Genomic DNA, 24,687 nt, shown 5'->3' on the forward strand with positions numbered 1-24,687 from the left:
GTAATCGTCATTAAAATCCGAGGAAACCCATTTTGCACATAATTTCGCGAGACAGTAAAGCTCGCCAACTATATTAAGCGAACGTTCTGGCTCTGGTTCAAGAATGTTGTCAAGTTGGGAACACTATAAACCATGATTATTAGTCAGTAGTTTATATCTGTCTTGTTGAAAGGATGAAAGCGAATGTTTGTGGGAGAATTTTTTGACAGTATTTTGAGATTCGTTCGCTAAGAAATGCAAATATTTTTTTGTCCAGGAATTTGACTTGCCGACCACAAAAATATATACGAGTATTCAAAAACTGTAAGGTAGAGACAGGATTATCAACTGAAAATATTATCATTGAAGTTTCACAACTCAGTTATTTCTGATGATGAAAAGAAACGTGTAGATAGTAACTGAATACTTTCCAGATAATTCAGTTTCAAGTTTCGGTGCAATGAATTCTACCAAGTTATATGCATAATCTTTTGCTCAACTGAAAGAGAAACAGATGACGTTATCGGAAATACTGATGTAGAAGATGGTTTGATTATTGAAACGAACATAGAAATAGAAGCCACGATAGAATTTAATAGCTAACACAACACCTATAAGGTATGGAAGAAAGGGGGCTTCCATCAATAACTCAAAAACGTAGAGAAAGTCTTTGTTTATCGACTCTAGTTCGGTTATGATTCTCTTCAAATGAAATTCCGTTCAGGAACGGGCATGATGAAACTCACTATTACGAAACACTTGGCCAGCTTGATTATAAAACCAAAGAAGGTACCAACAACATCGTTCGAGAGCAGAGAAGAATGAAAATAGTTAAAATAGTCATAAATGGAAGTCGTATTTGTTGCCCGCGGCGTGGGCCAAGTGAATGGAGGCGGCGGCGACCAGTGCATAGCATTGTTATTAATAATAATAGTCGATTGACAAGTGAGGAAAGCGTGACGCGGCGTCGACATGTTTTACGACACTCTTCCGAACGACCGCGTCGAATTTTAAGTGAGAGATCACGCGCACAATACCGTTTACTAGTTAATAGCAGATACTATTTGTTTATTGTTCAATGTGTATAGTATGTGAGCAAACCGTTATGGAGATTAGAGAATTACTTTCATACCAAAATATTCCAATTCGCCACGTTTTTGATTAACTATTTTTCTTCCCATCAATATTCAATGTCACGCGATTCGCCAATACTCGATAAGATAAAAATCTATATTGAGCATATTTAACAACACTTTTTTGTTTATTTCTGGCTTTCTGCTGATCCATCATTAGAACACAAACGGTTGAATTTTCATCAAGTATCGGTCAAGAAGAAAGAGAACGAAAGTAATAGAGAAAAAACAAGAAGTGTTTGGGGTCTGTGAAATCTGGCTGGGAAACCAACTTTTTTGTAGTAACAAAAAGTAACAGGAGTTCACAACTATTTTGGCAAACAGAGCAAACGAATTTTCAGAATGTTTCTTCAAAACAGCAATTTCACCAAAGCTTTCTCGATAAGATTATCTCTTCAGACAACAAAGTATATTTATTATTATTGATTATAAAGAATCCTGTGCGCCCTTAAAAAACAGTTTCCACTGGTACTGATTCGTATACAAAAACCCGATCCAATTCTTCTAACCGTAATCCGAGTGACACCGAAAACCCACAATCCCACCCAGCCAAAAGACATGCTTAACGGCCCTCCGTCCTCTAGCAATATTATTATTATCGAATGTTGCGCAGACTTATGCCTCCGACACCGATTCGGTCGCCATGCCACAGAACAATTTGTTTCTGTTCTGTGACCATGCCATCGTCAACTCGGTTCGAGTGGCCGAAGGCGAATATATAAATAAAACTGACAGCTGTAACCTTATAAGGTAGTCAAGAGTCAGCTTCGGTCAGCTTTCACCGACAATTCGAACTCGACAATTATTCGCTTCTCGAGCATTGTTAGAAGGATGTGGTTCACTTTTGAGTGTGCATTTACCTCGTCTAAGTAAATGGGAAATGCCTCGAACTAGACTTACAGGATGGTCAGATTAAATTGTCGTTCCATTCTCTTTTTGTTACTAAGGTTGGTGCTCCTCTGCGACTCCTGTGAAGAAGATATAGATAGTAGGTTCAAAACACATAAAAGGTTCGTTTTGGTTCTGTATTTCGAACAGTTAGAGAACCGTTCCGAACTGACCCAGAATCAAAGTGTGGAACAGATCTTACAAATGAAAAAATTATAGAACGGATCTTACAAATGAAAAACCAAGACAGAAAAATCCATGATTCTGCGTAATTATTAACTTTTTTTTGTCAGTTAGGAAGGATGGAAATTTATACACGACAGAACTGGAAAATCTCATAAATGGGCATGTGGAGATTTTGGAGCTGTTCCAAAGTGTTTGACCGTGTATAGCTGAGGTTGATGATTGAAAATTGGAGTTATGGTTTGACAGATAGTTTTGTTTCATATTTTCCAGCATTATTGATGATTTTCCCCTGGATTCCATTACAATTGACGTGTTCTTCAGAGATCCATTTTGTCTATTGTATATCAACGATCTTCTAGAAAGACTATTAGTTTGTTTAGTTGACGATAGGTACGAAGTTTTATGCCTTGATGGAGTTTTAAAAGAAATCTTGAAATGGACAATTTCTCTGAAGGTTACTTGAATGAAAATTCCGGAAAAATTATCAGTGCCAATAGTATAAACAGTCGCAATCGTACAAATTTTCAAGTCTTTCTCAACAGGAATTTCAGAAGGTTAGCTATCAAACAAAAACAACTTAACGGCGCACTTTTTTCTCTTCGCTAATTATAATATAACACGAGAACACTTCAAGAATACGAATAACTTTATATAAAATCCTGATTTCTTGGAATAATTAACCGATGCCGTCGTCCTTGGACTTCGCCGGTTCAACAATATCAACTAGAATATGAAATGATTTCGTCTCTTTTCAATCATCAGCTAGTTCGCAATTTGTCAGATAGTGTATTTTCGTTGTGTAACATTTCAATTCGTTAGCGACAGACAAAAAGCGAGAACCTTTTTAGATTCATAAACGGAAAAACATTTGGCCACAATCGACCTTTGATTTAGTTGATAAAACGTTTCGCAATGTTTATACCTACGGGAAAACGAAATGTTTACACATAAGCTTTAAAAGGTCAACAATAACAATAACAGATATTCCTTGAGGGATTCGCTAAGCAAATAATGTACAGATAAGAGAGTTATGTTCCTTGCCTACTCTGGGAGAATTGAGGTAACACCTCTGTTTAAGGCTAATAGGGATTGTCTGCTATCAGTGCAGATCATTATATTTTTGCCAGAAATTTTTTCCTGGTTATTTCTTTCGTGGCGATTGAGATACCAGTCGGTTCCCTTTGAACCACGCTGGTATTTTTCCCATTCCCACTTAATCCTTAGGCTTAGTGATCTGGAGTACACTCCATATCCTGAAATATGGACCAATGACGCCGCCAGCCCAAAACTCCATTATATTCTAGTATTGATCAGTATATTCTAGAATGGAATTTTTAAAATTATTCTGTGATATTCCATTAAATATTATTCTCAAAATTTTCTCTACTATACCAGAGGCTCACGAGGCCACTTGTACCCCATTTTCACACTCTTCTTGACTACACAAGTCTTGTGTGTGTGTTTGTGTTCCCTGTTACTTGTGTTTGGGTGGTTGATCGAAAGGGGTATTCATCAGTGACGTCATAATATGGGCTGGTCATTGAAGAGAGAACATTAACTCCAACAACTAAAAAAAGATGAAGAGATTCACGTTTTGGCATAACGTCACTCATACACTTAACGTCGATGAGTCGTTATTTAAAACAACCCCGAGTAATTTGACAGCGCTGGTAAATTCTAAGTAATGACAATTTGAAGAGGAAACAAACGTTTGACTTTTGTTCCTATTCAACTTGAGTTTTTTTTTATACAAACCAAGTGATAGCTTTATCCTCTGTCATATTGGATTACAAACGGGGTTGTGAAATATATTTATCTTTCAGTCATGGAGATATCACCAACATAAATGCATATATACATTCATGACCCTTGGAGACACCGTGATTTTTTGTATTACAGTCCGAGTCAGGCCTGGATGTGATAATATTAGCTGCAATATTATTAAAAGACTCGTTGAAATCTGTAAATATGTCAATTTAGTTAGAAATTTGTTGCCGAATAAAAAGCAAACAAAACATCGAGCAAGAGAAGATAATCCGTCAGAGGGATGAAGAGGAAAAAACGATGTTTAGCTTCAGCCAAACAATTCGAAGAAATCGCTTTCCTTCGGAATTATGAATACAGCCGTTCTCCAACGATTTATCGCGAAACAAAGATAAGTCATTTGCGTACGTAAACCTCGAGAGTTTAATGATGCAATATCACTTAATTGTTGTATGACTTGCGCGTTGCGATGGTTCACATTGAAAAAGCAACTTTCTGTGCGCGTTGAACCTTGTCCCGTTTGCTGTGCCGGCCGCATTGTTGCCACGTTCGAGCACCGACTAGATTTACGCATCGGAGCACAATGGGACTGCTTTCGGTCGTCGGAAAATCATCTCGGTTATGAATATTTCATCGGTAGAGATCAATGACCAAGGCAGGCTTTCCGTAATCATCATCAATTTTCTGAAGGGTTCAAATACTTACAATGTATTGCTTGTTATATATAATTATGTCTTGGATTCGAGTTGTGTCCATGGTGACAATAATTAAGAACTTTTTGGAAGCTTATGACATCACGCGGCGCAGTCGGTAGGATACGAAGTCACACTTCCAAAAATATGATTTCCAATCAGAACCTGGTTATGAATAACACTAATATTCAAATATTATTATGGATAGTGAATCTACAATTATGAAAACTGATTATTAGTATCTACAATACTGAAGATTATTTTATAATTATTTTCATAATGTTCTGGAATAGTGTTTTGGAAATAGCCTCCAGATTATCCTTTTCACACCAAATCTGCTGCTTATCTTTCAAAACTACTGATTATATTTTATTTTACATTTACAGCAAATCGTCTGATATATCAAGATTCATCGTGTAATCAGCGGCACTACACCGTTCATATTTTTAATCATTTTCACGTGCGTGATGAGACAGCGAAAAACTAAAATTGAAGGTGATTTTGGTGACGATAAAATGTTCTTGTGTAATATTAGACAAATCATCGCGTTATCAGTTATCACAATTAGTGATGCACTATTCCTAGACGTAAATTTTTTCTTGAAGTATTAGTCATTGTTACCACATCCAGTTATTATTCATTTCAATGATATTTCACGGGTGGACGGCAGTTTACATCGTGTAAAATTAAATCAAATGATTGTATCTACGCATATTCTAGAGATTTTCGTGAATTCGCACACAGGTGATACTCAATACAAACAAATTATGAATGCTCTATTTTCAGATTGGCCATATCGATTTCAGGTTTATCACACTTATAAAAAACGATGTTGATAACTGTTATCAGATACCACTTACAACAATAATATCTTCTAGAATACTCTTCTTGAATCTTTCTTCACCACTACTTTGACGAAATTTGTTACCTCCAAGTTCAATCTTTACGTCATCTTGTCCATGAAATGTTATTTGATTTTCTTTGGGTTTTTCCAGAATGAACGATATCGTTGAATTTTCCTTCAAACTCTGTTATTACTAGTGCTAGCATTTTTTGTATTTAGTAGTCTCTCTTTCAGTTTTCATTTGTAACTCAACAAAAATTTATGATATTTTTATCTACGTATGTCTTTCTTTTATCTTTGTAGTTCTTCTATGTGTTGATTCAGTTGAAATTAATATATTAGATTCAGGTGTTCCGTGACACAATGGTCTTCCTCGTACCTGCATCGATCATCTTATCGCTAGCTCATTGACCCCAACATCTCAGTAGATTGAAAAATTGCAACAATCACAAAACAGAATAATAGTTCTTCCTCTTCTTCTTTTCTTTACCAATTACTCATCTGACGTTCTTCGATTGATACAAAATAATTCAAATGTATTCCGCATACCTTAATCTTGACATTGATCACATCCGCAACCGTTATCGATTGCATCAAAATGCATCAAATGAAACAAAGTTTGTATTTTTCATATTACCTTAAAATGGATAACAATATGTCTTGGCACAAGTTTGGAACACTGTTCTGAACAAAGCTCATATCAGACAAACCCAAGATTGAACGTTTTGGAACTTTCTCGAGTGTTGGAAATTGTGAGGTTTCATCTGCGTACATAGTGAAGAATGCTGACACAGGGAGCTTATCAATGTCGTTGATGTGAATTATGAATAGGAAAGGGCCAAATACTGACCCTTGTCGGACACCCAAGTTGTTTTTCAAGTACCCAGATGACTAGTTTTTAACTGAAGAACTATTCGAGTACATATTGTGCGTTGAAATGCACAATATGTAACCAACAAGAACCCTTTCCAACGCCTTCTTTACGCCATCTGAGCTCATCGAGAAGGCCATGACCCGCTACAGCGAAAATAGTTGCAACAGAAGCAGTGACTATATATAAACAAACATAGCCACAACTAAACGATTCTCCGAAAATCAATTCGGTGAATGTATAGCCAAGAAACTCCTCCGCGTTTTCGCAACCGCAACAATGAATGCCTTCAATATGTGTAGTATTGGCAAAGTGTAACATGAATAAATTAAAAAAAGAAGTGAAAGCTGGCTGCAAGGCAATTCAGCTCTTAGGTAACCAGTCGAGATGACTGACTGATTAACTGCGATATTGTAGGAAGTTTTGCGAGGTATGCAGAGAGACAGCAACAAAAACGACTCTGTTGTTATATAAAACTATAAATGAAACCGTTTAGAAAGAAGCGAAATGTAATCCAGTTCGACTGGACATTCATTAGACGAGAATAGTCTAATTTAATACAAGAATAACCATTTTCAAAAGTCTTTTGTAATTTCAAGATTTCTAACAATAACTTTCATTTGCTCACTGAGGTTCAGGAATTATTTTAATACTGGTACAGGCACCGCTCTTGAAGCGGCGAATATGACATTCGATCCGCCAACAAACGCTAAACGCTCGTTTGCTCGCTGGTTGTCCGTAGAAGTGTTTCGCCCACAATAATAATAATAAAACCTGATCTTCGAGAGCTGGTTATTCAATCCGTTCGCTTACTAAAGATTTACGTAACTCGCGCGAGTGTCCCAACTCTCTCTGTCGGGTCGGATTGGAAGACATGAAATGTGACCACCGCACACCACCTCTGCCTGCCGTGCCGCCGCTCGAACGGTATCGCGGATTACATCACTTGCACATAGTTTCGAAGGAGTTGGCACATTCAACGAGGCCTTCGATTACGAGAGACATACGCCCATCGTTAGTCGGTATACAAATGACTATTTCTTCAATTTGCTAACGCCGAGGTCAAAACTGGCACGAACCGAAAGATTTCAACTTCACACAATCTGAAAAAAAATTCACAACTACTAGTGTTGAGATAAATCATTCTAGAACCACATCTTCCTTACCAGGTCAGTCTGTTCGTCGATCTATCTGTAGTGTACACGATATCTCGCGAAGAAAACGAGATAGCGGCTTGATTTTTTATTATATACAGTGTTTGTAGGTTCGTCAACGATAAGAAACCTATTTTCCGGAACTAATGAAGATGTCTAAAAATTCCAATCATCACTTTCCCCTCTTGCGGCAGGCACCATCAGGGTTAGAATCAGTCCACGACATTCCTTGTCTTTTGTAAGGCCAACTGAAAAAAGTATTTCAGCAATGTTGTACAATCCATGTTGAAGAATTAATGATACCTGAGCCTTATCAAGTCCCACCATCATTCCTCCGCGGTTGAAGGTCCTGAAATAGAGTCTCCCACACACGGTTACTGTGTACAGAAGCTAGAATCTCTCGCGTCCACTCCTGCTCGCTTCCGAGCGATCTTCAACCTGCTGCTTGCCACTTCAGAGAGATTGATATCTAACCTTTTATGGTTAGGAAGTCGGCCTCTGGTGCCTATACTTCTTCTTTTTTTGTGTTTTATCTGATTCTGTGTATAGTTATGCACGGTGGTCCCCTGTACCTAGTTGGAGACGACTATGTGTGTGAGTGTGTCTGTGAAGTATTTACTTGTATACTTACCGAAGCCGCCGGAGAGCGTCCTTCTGAGGTGATGTCTGATTTTGCTTCGTCGGCCCCTTGTGCTTGATCTTCTCAGACAATTTGGGATCGTCCTTGTTCAATGCGACGTGTAGATCACTTAACGACGGTCCATAAACCTTTAGATATGGAGTCTGTATGTTTCTGAGCCTCGGCCTCGGGTAGTTGAGGCATTCAAGATGAGGAGGAGTAGGATTAGAAACAGTTTCACTCGGAGATCCGTGTTGCTTCTGCGTCCGATGATGAGGTAGATGTTGTGTCTAGCAGCTTTCGCCAGCCCCATACTCTGTATGATATGGACCTGAATATGTCCCATCAAGGTTGACCCCTAGGTATCTTGCTTCGTTTGTCCATGGAATGTCATGACCGTTGATGACGACATATCCTTCGGGGTGTACCGTCCTCCAGGTGAATAGTATCGCCTAACTCGTCTCAGGGTTGATTCCAATCTTCCAGAGGTTGGCTCATTTTTCTAGTATGTCCGCTTCTTGTTGTAGGTGTTATGTAACTAGCGCGTGGTTGGTGGATCTTGCCAGCAGAGCTGTGTCGTCCGCGTAAAGAACCAACTTGTTGAAGTCGTCTTCTGGCTTGGGCACGTCTGCCGTATATACTGAGAGAAGATGTGGAGAAAGAACTGTGCCTTTGGAAATTCCTGCTATTAGAAGTCGTATGGTGGAGAGTTCCTATCCTACTCTGCAGTGGCATTGTCGGTCAGCTAGAAAAAAATCGATTATTCTTACCATTATTCCCTTATAGCCAAAATTTGTCATTCTGGCCACGATTCTGACTTTGTCAAACACCATGGAGACGTCTAGGAATATCGCTCCGGTGTGGTATACTTTGCCCAGGTCGAAACCTTCTCTCGCGTAGTCAACCACTCTCAGGACTTGAACAATCTGTCGAGTGTTCCGGCCCGAATCCGAACTGGTAGAATGTTCAGTTCTTTGGTCTTGTCCTCGATGTGTTTAGTTCTGAATCATTCGATGAAGAGTCTATACTGTTTATCGGCAGCTAGAGGAGAACCAATTACTAAAGCATATCTGGTTTTCGCCAAGCGACATAATCGAAGGGATTAGGAAATTTGACAATTTTAGTAACTAACCATACAGAACCTCCCTTGTATTTTTCAATAAATAAAAAATTGATATGATATTGCTCAACTTAGTTATCTTTCGAGATATTCGACATCCTCTGAAAACTTGAGAGATTTGTGAAACAGTCGATTGGACTATGCAGAACTTTGTGTCAAATCGCAAAATTCAGTTACGATGTTCTGTTCAGAATTATATGATCTGTTTTCATCTACAACCGGGAACACCCTGTAGAATGTCTGTATATTGAAGAAGTAACCTTTAGTTTTGCTCCCTTTCCTTAGATCCTTCATTACTCAAGACAGTAATGTTTTTTTTCCTTCATTAGATTGAACAATAACTTGATTTTCATAAAAATTATGCCAGGGACAGGAAATCTGAAGCAACGTCGGTGGTTCGCCTTGTATTGTGAATCGTGAAACCGTCGCCGGATGAACCAAATAAGCGAGCATCGCTGATTTGTGTCGAGCTATGGACGACGGGGCGTTTTTCACACACACGCCACACGAGAAGTGGATAACCGTTGGAACGCGGGAGCAGAGAAGAAGAAGAAGAAGACCAAGTCGGGTGCAGGTGGACGAGTGACCGTGCACCTGCATATATGTGTTGCATATTGAGAGTCGGACAAACAGGTGAAAATCCAACAAAACGGCCGCTCTAACGCGCTACCAGCTTTCGATACAGAGGCGTGCATTCGAACTAAAACAACTATTGGCAAAAAATAATAGCGACAAAAATAGCTAGCCGAAAACTCCGTAGTTTTAGATTGTTTGACGTTAAAATCATTTTATCAACCAGTTGCCACAACAAAACATGAAACTCTGTAACTGCTTCACCCTAGTTTTTCAACAATTTATTTAATGAGTATAAGCAACAATATAATAGCAGTCAGATATTTCAAATATCATTTTATCAAATGATCTACCTACCTCATCTTGGCTCTCCTGCTTGTGAATCCCAGTGAGCTAGCTTCCTTACCCTTACGGCGTGTGTTCGTCAGGAAGACAAACGAGATACAACTGACTGGGGATTGATGACGGTATGAAGGACCTCAGACATCCTGGCTGGGGTGTTTGGGTGAGAAAATTACTCATCCATTATCTAAGGATATGAGGACAGAGTGATAGGGTCTTCTTTATCGGGAGGGGTCGTCTACAGCATACTCTATCTATAGCTTCCCTAACTATTCATTTCGAAATGTCACACGTTTAAATCTAGAAACGTTTTCTTAAGCTCCTCCGTCAACACGGCTTCGATATGAAACCCTCTCCGCTCATCTACGCTACTGTTTTCGAGATGGAACAACTAACAGCAACAGTCGTCTTTTCCCAGCGACCGAAGCGATCGACCTGCGCCAGACAAGGAAGGTCGCATATTGTTTGTGTACACGGTGGGACGATACGATCTTGATTTTTGACTGAATAACACGCTTACACCTGTGAAACTCGATCGGCGAGATAAAAACTTAGAAGTATCGCGTTTAATGGCGACAAAATCATCGCGTTAGACGGTGGGATGCTGTCGGAAAACGGCGAAAAAGTGAGTTGATGGATATTAGTTGAAGCGACAGAGGGGTTTTCCAAGAAGCAGTCCAATGAATCATGCACACAAAATGAGTCTAATCAAACCTTCCAGGATCCAATATGCTCTTAAGAAAATCTGTAATTTCTAAAATATTGAAAATAAAATTGTCATTTGCCTGTTTTTACATATATTACGTGAGCTACTGAGTTTGTCAAAAAATATTTGAACGTTTATTGTAGGAAACTTTGGTAAATCTCGAAAAAAGAGGCAAAACCTTGTAGAAAAGAGGCAAGAAAAGGCAAATTCTTGGAAAAAAGAGGCGAAATCTTGGAAAAAAGAGGCGAAATCTTGAAAAAAAGAGGAGAAAACTTGGAAAAAAGACACAAAACCTTGGAAAAGAGACAAAATCTTGGAAAAGAGATAATATCTTGGAAAAAAGAGGCGAAATCTTGGAAAAAGAGGCAAAATCTTGGAAAAAAGAGGCGAAATCTTGGAAAAAGAGGCAAAACCTTGGAAAAGAGGCAACATCTTGGAAAAAAAGAGGCGAAATCTTGGAAAAAAGAGACAAAAACTTGGAAAAAAGAGGCAAAATCTTGGAAAAAAGGGGCGAAATCTTGGAAAAGAGATAAAATCTTGGAAAAAAGAGGCAAAATCTTGGAAAAAAGAGGCAAAATCTTGGAAAAAATAGGCAAAATCTTGGAAAAAAGAGGCGAAATCTTGGAAAAGAGATAAAATCTTGGAAAAAAGAGGCAAAATCTTGGAAATAAGATTCAAACTCTGGAGAAAAAAGAAATTTCATGAGAAGAACGGCAAAAAAAAAACAGAATGGAAGTTATGAAAAGAGGTCAAATGAAAAAAGGCAAAAAAATCACGAAAAAAAAAATATAAAAAATACATATTGGGAAACAAAACAAATCTGGAGAAAAAAGAATGGAAAATGTGCGGAAAGGTGAATTGAAATAGGTTTCATTTCGACAAAAAGGGTAAATCTAAAAAAGTCCGAGTCTTGGGGAAAAAAAGACAAAAAGAAACCCTTAAAAATACAAAGATATCTGGAAAAAAAGAAACTAAAAATACGAAATGTTGAAAAAAATTGAGAACAATAGTATATATCGCAAAAACAATGAACAATTAAGAAAAAAGGGAATCGCGGAAGTAATAAAATGTCTATAAAGAGAAGTAAAAATGCAAAAATCTTAAAAAAAAGTAAATTTCTAAAAAGGAATTGATATTTAGTGAATGAAAATGGATATGGAGAAAAAAGGATAATTATGTCTGAAAAAAATAAATTCAAAATATTGAGAAAGAGATTGAAACTAAGAAAGATTCAGACATCTGGAAAAAAAACAGAAAGAATCTTAAGAAAAAGAGACGACTTCTCAAAAAATTTAAAATGAAAAATGTCGGGGAGGACAGTTGCAAAATGGCGAAAAGTCAAAAAAACAAATTAAAAAATTGTCATGAAAAAAAAAGAAATAAAAAAATGTATTTCCCAAGAAATAAATCCACTTACAGGACAATATACATTAAGATAGTTATACTGAAGAAAAAATATATATAAAAGGAAGCATACATAGAAATAGGACATTGAATGATATTTGGAAGCAAAGGAAACTTCAGAAAAAGCTATATATATAGATCAAGATCTTCAGATGAAGTGGTGCTGCAGGTTTTCTGGGTTTTCCTGCAGTTGAAAAAGCAAATGCGCCACTGGAATCAATGAAGTCGCCCCGGAGCGCCAATTAATTTTTATTGTTGTATTTATTTCATTTTTAATGTCATAAATTTTATATAATATCAATTTTAGAATATAATGGAGAAGGAAATGTCGGAAAAAAGACCATATGACAAAAAAAAAAAAAGAAAATCCCAAAAAACAAAAGGGATCCCTTCTCTGCGCTCCTCGTAAACTAAATCAGAGCCAGTGACTTCTGCACCGATCTCAGAGGCGGTTCGACACCACGAAATGAACAATGAAGCCGTCAGTCACCGCCTTCTCCGCACAGTAGTAACAAACCCGTCATCGTCTTCACTTCCATGAGGCCTCGGGGATTCATATTCATCGGTTTCCAGATCGACGAGGAGGCGGCAGAGTCGCGCTTTCTTCTTCTTTTTCACCTCCTCGTCGTCGAAGGCGCACCGGTCGTTGACCAGGATGACCCCCGATCGCTGAACCGAAAGGATCCACCATTAGGAGGCCTTCGCCTAGCTCGCTCGGCTACCATGCGTCCGTCCATCGTCCTCTATCGTTTGTTTTGCGCTCCGCGAAAGAATCTAGTCAACGGTGTTTGGATCGCGATGATGTTTTTGCAGCATAATTTGATCGGTCGCTCGCACAACGTACGGATTTTCCATGAAGGCGGCGGAGAAAAATTCTTTTTCTAAATAATAATACCGTATAACTGACCAATATGTAATTTGTGTGGGTTTGGAATTTCAAGAACATCTATATTGACCGGTACTTGATGAGGAAAATCCTTGATAAACTCTTGCAATGTTTTTGACACAAGTGACTAAACTACAATCAAAACTGAAAACGTTCAGATTTTAATTCAAAATCTCTTCAACTTTGAACTTCCAAGAAACCTGTCAAAGTTTACAAAAAAAGTTGAAATTTCAACAATGGACTGGCAAATTGTCCGTTATTTCAACGCGAATTGAAAATATATATATTGAAATAAAATCTTTTCTCGCCAATAAGGAGCAGATTTTTTTTACATATCTCAATCTACATGTCACCTAATGAAAAAAAAAACAATTAGATTCATTTGACGTAAATATAAAAAAAAATTCAGAGATGAATAATTTCATAGAAATAAGAAACCCAAAAAAGCTAGTTCCGTGCCAAACCGTGAGAGATTTGCTATTTTCATTTGCGAAGCTTTTTCCGCGACCGCGCACTTATCAGTTTTGTTTTTTTTAATAAGCGTGACGCGGATCCATCGCAGATAAGTGCGATAAACACAGCTCGACATAAACAACCACGAACAGTCGCGACTTGCGTATTTTATTGATATTTTGACGGAGCGTATGCAAAATCACTTTTACTTCGAATATTTGCATATCGAAAGCAGCGTTGATATACAATTCTTGTTGTTTGTAACCTTTACAAACAGACCAAATGAATCAAACAAAATTTTATTGTTTGGTACCAGAATACCTCTCGATGTAATCCGTGCTCAATATAAATATTTTTTATTTCTCTGAGAATCCGTAAAGTTGTCAGGAGATTTCATGATCTGTCACCATTCGAACGAGACTAAAGACAGCAATTGAAGGGTCTTGGTTCTCAATACTTTACGACGTGACCACAACAAACCGAGTTGGAACCCGCTCCCGCGGCTGCGTCAAGCTGATGAATGGTATAATTTTAGGAACATTGAAGACCTTGGTTTACCAAGAACCTGATGTTTGGTTGAAGTTGGTGAAAACTGAGGGGTGTTTCCATGGTCTTCCACAGCTTGATCTATAGCGTTATGGATATTTGAAATTTCTGAGATCCACGGTCATGCATTTGCTGTCAATCTGTGGAAAAGACGCGGTTTCAGCTTATATCTATTGGTAAAACATGGTTCTTAGGTACTACTTCGATTCTGACATTGACGATTCTCTGGGGGATAATGAAACCATTATGAGAAACGAGAACTGTAGAATTTACCTAATGCAAACTTCTTCGATTATTAATCAAAGTTAGACGACTAGATGGTATCAGAATGAAAAAGCGTTGCGTACATGACCCTGTAGCAACTGTGCTATTTTTATCTGCCATAGACCTCATCAGTAACACTAGACGGGTTATCGATGCAACTTTTTAACTCTTCCGTACTCAACAAGAGTATTATCTGAAAGGCGGAGTTCGTACTCAGTACAGGGTTAACTCTCCAATGTAGAATCCTAGAGATAGAGAAAGAGGTTCCCGCAACAGAACTATTTGAGAGATGAGGCAAAGTGGTGGGACCCATATCGATGATTTGCCTAAAGTTGACAACTGCAATGGCAACGGCTTTTTTTAACAAAATCTGAGACGTTATGTATCTCATTTTCCTCAAGGAACTGTATTATCCCTTCTCAGTCTCATAACGAAGTGACAGATCTACCAGCAGTTAAGTTAGCTAAGCAGGAGGTACGAATCATGCCACTAGTGGATTAAGACTTAAGATGTGTGGAATTAAAAGTTGCTTATACAGAGAAGATATAAGTGAGTTTGGCGCCTGTTGGCGACTCCATCTGTATGTGTTACTTCCTACAACCAAGTGCTGTTCTTCTTCTTCTTCTCCTTTTTTTTATAGTCTTTGCTTCCACCAAGTGATGTTGCTCTCAACGCTGATGAACGCCGATAGCAAGAAACAAGTGTTCACGGTTTGATTTTTAGAATGTTATGATCGTTATTCATCGTTGGCGATTAAAAGTTAAACGATGCTTGAACGGGACATAATCTGGCGAAGCACTACCAAACAAGCGGTAAAATGATTTATGGTTGCGGCGGTTATCATTTTCACGGCTTGAGAGCCGTTTAAGATGGCTCGTAAACAGTTTTTGTGTACTGGCACGACGTCACACACCCACCAGCGAAAGAGGTTGACAGTGAATCATGTCGAACAAGGGGAATACAACGCAAGCCGACTACTAGATTAGGGAAGGAATATCCATTGTGTGTGCGCCTTTTCTCTCGCTTCACTTGACGCGAGGTCCATAGACGAGATCAATACTTATTTTGCTCTCTCGGATAAAGAAGGACCCGACAGCTCGAGTAATAGAAAGTCATTGCGGGTTAATACTCTTAATTGGGTGTATCGCGACGGTTTGGCGAATTGGGAGTTATCCAGATTTCGAAGCTCCTGCACTACGTTGTTGTCTGAGCATGTTTGAACACAACTTACATCGAAATATAAGTGATTTCTTGAGCGACGACCTGAAAAAACTCAACCACTACGAAATAATACACAATATATGTATAGAAAAAGTCGAGAGGTTTAAAAAATTGAAAGCAAGTACTACAAGACTAAAAAACAAACTATATAAATATATTGACAGCAATATATGACTTGATAGTTAGAATTGGAACCTCTTAGTTTGGCTAACCAAGTTAGGATCATCAGGGAACTAGCTCTAGTTTTTATATACATCACTTTATCGAAGGTGAAGCTTGGCACAGATGTATAAGAACAAAAACTCCGAGTTAGGTTAGGTTGGGTCTAACATCTTCTGATGATACGCTTGGGAGACAGTATTTTTGTTCTGGTGTGAGAAAAGTATTCTCAACAGAGCAATAACAATCACCTTCTCCTATCCAAATTGAAAGCAACCTAAATGTGACAAGGTCTGTGTAGAATAATAAGCAAATTAATTCTCATTTTGACACTTTGAGATATTACAATTGTACTTATTTATGTTATGGATACAATTCCGATTATTTTGAAAATAAAAAAGCTACAGGACTTTTCTGTAGAGAAGCATGGTAAATAAAAAAAGTATCAACTAATTGGATGATAATTTTCAAGATATTTTGAATTTTATGTTACAAAACATGTTTGAAATGCTCAATTTCAGAGGATAATCAAGAGGCCTTTTTTTCTGCTGAATTTTTCATTTATAAATTGCCAACTTATAAAGTGAATATCCATATTCAATAACCCTTTCGGTTTATATACATTTTTAAATGATTAGATTTAAAGTTTTCTCAGTGATTTAGGGTCTAGATGAGCAGCTCTCAGCAATATCTTAGCAAAAAAATGCTTGGAACATTTGGTATCGACTTGAGGTCTCTGCAAGACTTTCTTTTCATACAATCTCTGATACTTTGAGAATGTCGGAAAATAACGTGACGAGAGACCGAAGAATTCAACCTCGACCATTCGTGAAAAGTCTCAATTTCTCAATCGCTTCGGCCGCAATCGCCTTCAAAAAGTGCGCCAATAAAAACGAAGGAAAAAAATCAATGACAAAAGAACGATCTGTCACTCCTTACGTAGGTATCCCCGTCCAAATGACGTCAACGAGAAGCGTAAACAAAAAGTTTATCGGCGTCAAAAACAAACGAGAACATGCCACAGGTAGAAGAGGAGGGGATCGAGCGAACAAACGGCCATTCGCAGAGGAGGGGGCAAACAAAATGGCCGCTACAGAGCACAGGACCGGTTCATGAATATACTATGCGATACGTAGTAGGGCTAGCGATGGCGGGACATCACTTTGAATGACGTCACGCCCATCCCGAGAAATAGGTTCAAGGTCTCAGGTTTAACCCGACCGGAGGAAATCCCCTAGACCGCGGGTGACGGAGCGCCACTTAATGCCTCTAAACCAACAGTGGCAGAACGTTTACAGTCCGTTTGAAAAAGGTAATTGATCACACGGACTTATCTAATGCTCCCGTTACAAAACAATTTGAAGTGCTCAACTCGTACTGTTGACGCCGGGATCAACAAATAGTATTCAAATGCGTGTGTCAACTAGTTTTTATGCAACTAGAGAAATAGTATGAATGAATAAATAAATAGTTTGCGTTTCTATTTTGCCAAATTGCTTCCTAACCTGACTATGCGAAACATTTTGCTGCATAATTAACATTGACAATAATTTTGAAAATGACAACCACGCGCTTAAGCAAAGTGGGAAACCCTAAAATAGGGTCAACATCAATATTTACAAGTAATTATGAATTCGTACCTACCTGTTATTGAATACTAAAGCTGCTCCTTGACTCGTTGTTTACCTGCTAATTGTATTTAAAAATTTGAATAGGTAACTTGCAGACAGATCAATGAAAACAATGAACGTTGAACTTGTGAAAATTCTAGATACACAACTTGGTGCTAGTTCTTATGGCATAAGAGCAGTTTCTTGTTTTTTTTTATGTAATTTAGCTGACATTGATTTATTTTACTTGAAAGATATTTGTAAATTAAAAAAAATCACATTTAAATCAGTTATTTCAATTCAATTTGAGAACTAAAGTTTGTAGCTTTGTCTGCATCAACGAAATGTCATTTTGATTTTTATAGATGATTTTCAGACATCATTACAGCTCATTTTCTTTCAACTTATCACACATTCTGTAGTAGTTTAAATACCATTAATATTGAAGCTCCCAGTCTGAGATAAGATAACGTGAAAGGTCATCTGACCTTCACGGAGTGATTATCGTGTCTGCTACAAAGTGCAACTTTGAAAATAAAGAAGTAAATAAAAGAGAACATAGATTCCTTGCAAAAATTTTATTTTAAATATATGATAAAGTATGATTATGGAGTATGTACAAGAATAAAATAAGCTCCTAAAACGGAGCGGCATTTCATCTATAATTATATACAACGATTCATGTGCCGGCTCGCGAGAGTTCGAAAAGTTCCAACGACAACAAATCTTTGTTATATCCTTTGTTGGGTGCTCAGGTAGAAACGGCTACCTACCCATATCCGGTGCAAGGCGACGAATTGGAATGTATTCAAAACAACGGGGGCCAGACAGATGGTCGCTTTTCGAACGTTCTCGGGAGCCGTTACGCTTTATACAAAAATACAATTAGTTAACATCTCACTATCACATTGGTCTGGTACGGCAGAGTACCTTTCACGACCGTGTTTTCTTCACAAATTCCCGCCCCCGCGAATGAATAAACGTACATATCACAAAAACGAACAATTTTGAATCGGAGGGGGCGCGAGTTTGCGAAGAAAAGTTCGTTGTTTACAGGAGATCGTTTACAAAAAGTAACACCGACAAACTGACGGCGTCGATTCAACATTCCCTAGGACGAGCGCCTCGACGCGTCTTTTTACACCGCCATCGCTATAAACTGTCTCTGCTGCAGGCCGTCGGGCACGTCTTTCGCTTGCGCCGAACACAGATCCGGAGTGCCGGACAAGGACCTGTTGAGCTTCGCGTCCCCCATGCTGAAGCTGAAGATGGACACCAGCGAGGTGATGCGGTCGATCTCCATGCCGCCGCCGCCGCCTCCCTCGAGCGGCCTCTCGGCCTCAGCCTCCTTGCTGACGGCGTCCGACAGCAGCGTCGCGTCGTCAAGAAAAACGGAATCGTCGCCCGCCTCCTCCTCTAAAGGTTTGCTTTTCTTCGGCAGGATCGACTGTACCGCCTCCTCGGTCTCCCACTCTGCCACAGCCCGTCGCCTCTTCAGCGAGTTGCTACGCTCGCGGAGCACGTTCGAACTCTTGTCCAGATCCAAATAAGTCAACTCGGAATTAACCGGGGGATGGTTCTCCTTGTCCTGGTTCTCGGAGCACTTGACGCACTGCTGCGGCTGCAGGAACTCGCTCGAAGACGACTCCGAAGAGTCCGCCGCCTCGAGACCCGCCTCCTCGGCGGTGAGGCCCACCAGGTCCTCGTGCGGAGCGACGGCGCGAGGTTGGACCGGCACCCGCACTTGCTGCTGCTGCTGTTGGTAGTGGACCATGTTGTACGCCTCCTCCATGAAGATGTAGCGCGCCTTCTGGAGCACCGTCGCGACGAGCAGGTTCTTGTGCAGGCTGACGCCGCCGCGGTGTTGCCTACTCTGCGCGATCTTGTTTAGCGAGATTCCGATTAGCCTCTCAGCCTCGCTTGCCATCTTGATGTGAAACAGTTTGAACCGATCTTTCGAACACTAACACAAACACAAACTTTCTCTGTCTCTTCGCCACCGAACTTTCGACTAAAATGCAGAGGAGCGCTCCTCCACTCATACTTATAGGTTCCGTTCGTTCGACGTCACAACCTACTTTCGACGTGTCGTTCGCCAATGAAACGCGGCCTTGCCGATCGTCTCCGAGTGAGGTGAGCGATACCGACGAGGTGCTTTCGGCTCATTATCCGGCGAGTATTCCCTTCATTTTAAGCTTTATTAGCGATCGCGTTAGCGACGATTAAAAGCGGAAGTCGATGTCAGAAAAAATTCGTCTTGTATACGTACGCGAGCATACGAGATTTCTTTGTCTGATATCTGCCTACCTAATGCTCACTTGCTTACTTGATCGTATTTACCGACGTATTATTATAATCAATCGGCGTTACAACAAACGGATTTTTTGGTAGATTCTCGCCAGAAATGATGATTCACCATGGAAAACAAACAATGGGGAATTAGTAATCGGGATTACTAAGCGCCGGTCATTTCAAGCAAATTAGATGACTAAATATAGCAAAAACGATGAACATCTGAAAAAAAACATCATTTGTTGAATCCTAGAAGGTATCAAGAACTATTCAGGATCTAAAAATAAAAATAGAAACGCTGGAAAACTACTATATTAAAAAAAAGCTCTTCTTCATATTGAAACTTAGGTTTAAAAAATAAATAGATAAAACTACATTCCATGTAAACAGATCGACAGCACAGTCTTAAACCATAATTAATATCTGAAGTAATGCTTCTGAATCAAAAACCATTAAGTAAAGAAATTAATGTCTTTTTTTTTTTTCGAAACTATACATATGAATGCCGCTGCCAACATTACAAGCTTGCTGCAAAGCGTGTTGCGTAGCTTCAATCTATGACCTACTCTTATATAAAAATGGTTCGTGTATCACAGTTGAAGGCAGTATTTTTCGAATTGAATAACTAAAAGTCTTACAAGTTCGAACTGAGAAAAAGTAATCAATAAAAACTGACCAAACCGACTATATAATTGATCGATGCCCTACAGTCCCTACACAAAGCATTTTTAGGATTGGAATTACATGAATATCAATTATTTTTATATCACATCCCTCAGTGAGGCTTCGTTCTGGATATGAGGTACCAACATCTAAATATATGAAAGGTACAAAACATTACTAGTTGTGATGTTACACAAAGCTTCAAATTTGCAAAATGAAATATAAAACAACTCATCTCCAATAGAAAACGTGAAACTCTTCACCGTTTTAACATGAAACACAACATAAACTTTTTATTCTTCTTTCAAGATATTAAAATCATCATCTTCAATCTTAGAACTGCAGACAACTTTAAATCGCATCCTAGAACCTTCTTATTGATTGTTTTCAATAAGAAATTAAGGGTAAGCCGTGACATCTGTCGGCAGAAAGTTTAATTGATATAACGTTCTGCCAACAGATGTCACTGTTCTCAATATCGAGCCACATACAATATTTCTAAACAGAAATACTTTAATGACTCATTTTCAGATTCACAATATGGGGAAGAATCAAGAAGTATAAAAAATTCTTTTCATTAATTTTTGTCATATCCCTCGGAAATATAAACAAGCAATAATGCAATAAAAAACATACTTTGAAAATTTCGAGTTTTGTTCACTAGATGGAGCTTAAAACAGTTCGTATAGAGCGTATTTGAAAATGATTTTTGTGAATGATTCTCAAATACTTGCTCATTCAAGATGTACAGTTCTACCAAAACTAAAGTTGTCCACTTTTACGAGTTTCGTATAAAAATTATGTTGTGCCTCACTAGTACTGTATTAGTTTTTGTTGTGCTTTGTTTTCTTTGTGGTTAATTTTTCCAACTGTACAAAACCTAAATCAACATTCTTCTGTACCACTTCGAAAAGACAAATTGCAAACTCATTTTACATATCCTAACTACAGTAGAAAGCTCTCAAGAGAAACAGTATAGTCACTATTAGTCTGCACCTTGAAAGATGCTGAGCATTTTTTTCTGGGACAGAAACGGAAGGTAGCAGAGAATGCATCGGTCTAAGATATTCTCATACATTTTCCGTCAACAGCAGACAACATTTCCAAATATTCTTCAAGTATGACAGTTAGCCTCCAAAAGCGAATGGGTCACTGTGGTTATTGAGCTATTATAAACATCTGTGACATATTTTGATGATGAGCTATCATTTCATTCAATACTGAGAAAATAAACAAGACTCAGATATCTGGCGCCCAACGTGAGGAGAATAATACAAATATTCAAATATGTAATAGTAATCGTGCATATGTCTCCGTTTTCAAATATTTTGATTTCAACATGACCCCTAATGAAGCTGTCAAAGAACTGCTTGGAAGTACAAATGGAACTGAGTTCTTCGTAATACAAAATTGAAAATGCCTAATTACATTATTAGACCTTCCAAAAAACACCCCTGACGCCATCTAGTGGACAAATGGATCGTTACTGCCCTTAGTTTCGCTTTTTTATAGAGAGGGCATTACGTTTGTCAAAATTAAAATGCCTCATGCTTTTTACGAACCGCCTTTAGTGTCATAATGGATGATCGGCAGATGAAATGAGACATTGAGTGATACTATGTTTAAAAGTTATTCTACAAAAAACCTCGACTCTAGTAAACGGTGACTCGTAAGATACTGTAACAAGAATCTGATAATAGAGTGACAGTATGGCAAATCAGAATTTAATTGCACATCTCACGAGTTTTTCACAGGCCCTAGAGCAAACGAAATCGATTCCTCCCCGTTTCAAATAGAAGTGACATTACTGTACCTCGTAAGAGCTCTCTACTACTCCCTGTCTAATCGATACTTCTACCTCTAACTCATCGGCTCCTCCAAGAGACTACTCCATCTACAATTCGTCGTGTGCTCCGCTCTTGGCGCTCTTCTGTGTGGGAAATGCCCAGAACGACGAGGCGAACCCTTTAACGTCGCGCTCCCTCTTGACGAAGGCGCTGAACGATGAAACGCAGTTCCCTACAAAGTGGTTCGACTTGCCGAGTATGGCGAGATCGACGTGCGGATTCGACTTCGGATACTTGTAGACCTGCACGTTCATCCTCTTCAACGCCGACCGCAGCTCGTCGATCATATGGTTGCTGTCCGAAGCGACGAAGACGGACCTCACCTCGTTGTCGCTTTTGTTGTTGATGTTTTTTATCGTCCGTTTCAGCTGCCTCACGATAGTCTCCTTAGTGGGCAGGCACATGTCGGAGGTGGCTTTGCCCTTCTCGTTGCGATATCCTACGCACTGCGCCGCCGCGAACAAGCTCGGGCTCTCGGGGATGTGTTGGCAGGCGCGCACCCAGTCGATGCCGTTGCGCAGGTGGATGCCGACGAAAGCGCCTCTAGGTAGCACGTTGGTGATGAATGAGTGGGCCTCATCTTCGACGAGATCAGACCATCGCAGGTATTTCTGCAGGTGCTTGTTTTCTTCTTGGACGGGGAAACTGGCTGGAGCACCTAGAGCATTGGGAAGATCAATATCTTAGTAATAAGCGCAAGGAGTCAGAGTCCTGTACCCATTGCCTCCTTTGAAATAGTTCGATATCATCTAGTGTAAACAAGACACAATTTTACCAATGCTTACTAAGCCTAGTAGGAGGAAAAGAGTGCTTACCTTTGCTGACAAAGGAGAGGGCCTAAAATCCTACTCATGCAATACTTAAACAGCCCCCATGACGTCATATCATTCAGACTCCAAGGTATAAATAGGACATAATACAAGAGCTGTCACCATAATCTAAATGTATGCCTAATGACAACACCCTCGTCAGTGGAAATTATAAATTTTTTATTCTACTCACAATCGTTATTGTGAGTAGAATATTCTGATTAACAACTCAATTATTTATAATGATTATCAGATATTCAATTATTTGTAATGAATAAGTTACTTCATTTCTCTTTTCATTATGATTTCCTACCATGTATCAAAATAAATCTATTTACAAAAAGTCAGTTTTGTTGTAAAAATGTGTGGGATGCTTTAAATTATATTTTTATTATGGCTCCAATCTGGCAAACAGCTTCTAACCAATTTATGACAATGGATATGTCACAAAATGTTAGGATGTAGTTATATGTACAAAATACAAACATACAGTCACGAACAACATTGATGGAAAACAGCACATTCCAGTCACCAAACAAAACTCCCAAAGACAGTATTAAACATCTGACTAACCTGTGAATGCTAAAACTGGCCACATCTTGGCAGGATACCTATCTTTCCACTGTTTCGCCATATCGTGGTGGTACATATCGTAATGGAGAGGTCCATAAAACTCCGATCCAGTAAATTCCACATCATAAGTATCCCAAAACGGACCGAACGGATTACCATCTTTGGCATTACAACTTTCCCCAGAACCTGAGCCAAAAGATTTTCATTGAACTGAACCATCTTATCCAATATAAACAATGGATTTCTTACCCCTTGCCATGTAACAAAATGATTTTCGATCATTTCTTGGCCACTCATAGGGCGCGATATCTTTCATGAAACTTTCCATTGTGACAACTTTGTGGAATTTCTGCAGCGGTTCCACTTTGAAGTATGTATCGAAAGGTACCTGAATGGACCGTGGTTCGCCATAACGGTATTCCACCCAAGCGGGTAGTACTAGAGTTCTGTTTAGGCCACGAGCAAAACCTAAAGCCCCCAAGAAATGGTCCGCTTGGTTACCAAAACGACCTGAAAGCAGTTTTGATGATCACAGATCATTTCTATTATCCCATTAATGAACCATATCTCACATTGAGATACAGTCAATAGTTACAGCCACACATTTTTTCAATTTTGGTAATATATCTTCTGAGGTTACCTCATGAAAACCGGCAATATCTCAATGAAGTGATTAGAAAAGTAATACCCAAATATCTACCAAAATATGTCATGGTACAACTTACCCATGCAAGGGCAATACAAAACATATCCAAGAGGATCAAATCCCAAAGCAAAAGACAGTTGGAGCAGTACAAAAAATAAATATTTATTCAACGAAACCATATTAATTTATTTTCCTAACCGCGCCAATAAAAATACTCATAATCATTCTGTGATGAAGGAGTATTGGCGGTTTTTGACCCCAATTAGAAAATTCAGAATTTAAATTATTTTTATTGAAAACATATATGACGGTTAGCATGACATTTGTCAATTGTCACAAATCACAAAATACAGATACAAGTTTGATATGTTCTGTGTTCACCCACCATCCATCATTTGCAATTTGATAATTTGTGGACTAGATCAAAGAAAGAAAGATACACT

The 24,687-nt window shown here is 38.8% G+C and overlaps 2 protein-coding genes and 1 long non-coding RNA gene across 3 annotated transcripts in view; all 3 read right to left on the reverse strand.

The window, feature by feature from the left end:
• LOC111502169 (uncharacterized) overlaps positions 1-11,127 on the reverse strand; it is a 30,250-nt gene extending 19,123 nt beyond the window's left edge. The window contains exons 1-4 of the long non-coding RNA XR_012468475.1: positions 8,143-11,127; positions 7,815-8,083; positions 7,524-7,759; positions 5,503-7,460 (exon numbers count right to left, since the gene is read on the reverse strand). This is a non-coding gene — a long non-coding RNA (uncharacterized lncRNA). The remainder of the gene's footprint in view (positions 1-5,502; positions 7,461-7,523; positions 7,760-7,814; positions 8,084-8,142) is intronic.
• Positions 11,128-17,977: 6,850 nt separating this feature from the next.
• Positions 17,978-19,448, reverse strand: LOC111502188 (uncharacterized). The gene has a single exon (XM_023156197.2). The coding sequence runs from the start codon at positions 19,339-19,341 to the stop codon at positions 18,553-18,555; it is 789 nt and encodes a 262-aa protein (XP_023011965.2). The 5' UTR covers positions 19,342-19,448; the 3' UTR covers positions 17,978-18,552.
• Positions 19,449-20,003: 555 nt separating this feature from the next.
• Positions 20,004-24,575, reverse strand: O-fut1 (O-fucosyltransferase 1). The gene is made up of 4 exons (XM_023156196.2): positions 24,324-24,575; positions 23,848-24,108; positions 23,599-23,784; positions 20,004-22,874 (listed from the first exon to the last, which is right to left on the reverse strand). Exons 1-4 carry the CDS (start codon positions 24,421-24,423, stop codon positions 22,264-22,266), a joined length of 1,158 nt encoding a protein of 385 aa, XP_023011964.2. The 5' UTR covers positions 24,424-24,575; the 3' UTR covers positions 20,004-22,263.
• Between the last annotated feature and the right edge of the window lie 112 nt (positions 24,576-24,687).

This window comes from Leptinotarsa decemlineata, unplaced genomic scaffold (assembly GCF_025532065.1).
Source record: "Leptinotarsa decemlineata unplaced genomic scaffold, Ldec_3_MD MMD2_P_RNA_scaffold_5, whole genome shotgun sequence".
NCBI lineage: Eukaryota > Metazoa > Arthropoda > Insecta > Coleoptera > Chrysomelidae > Leptinotarsa > Leptinotarsa decemlineata.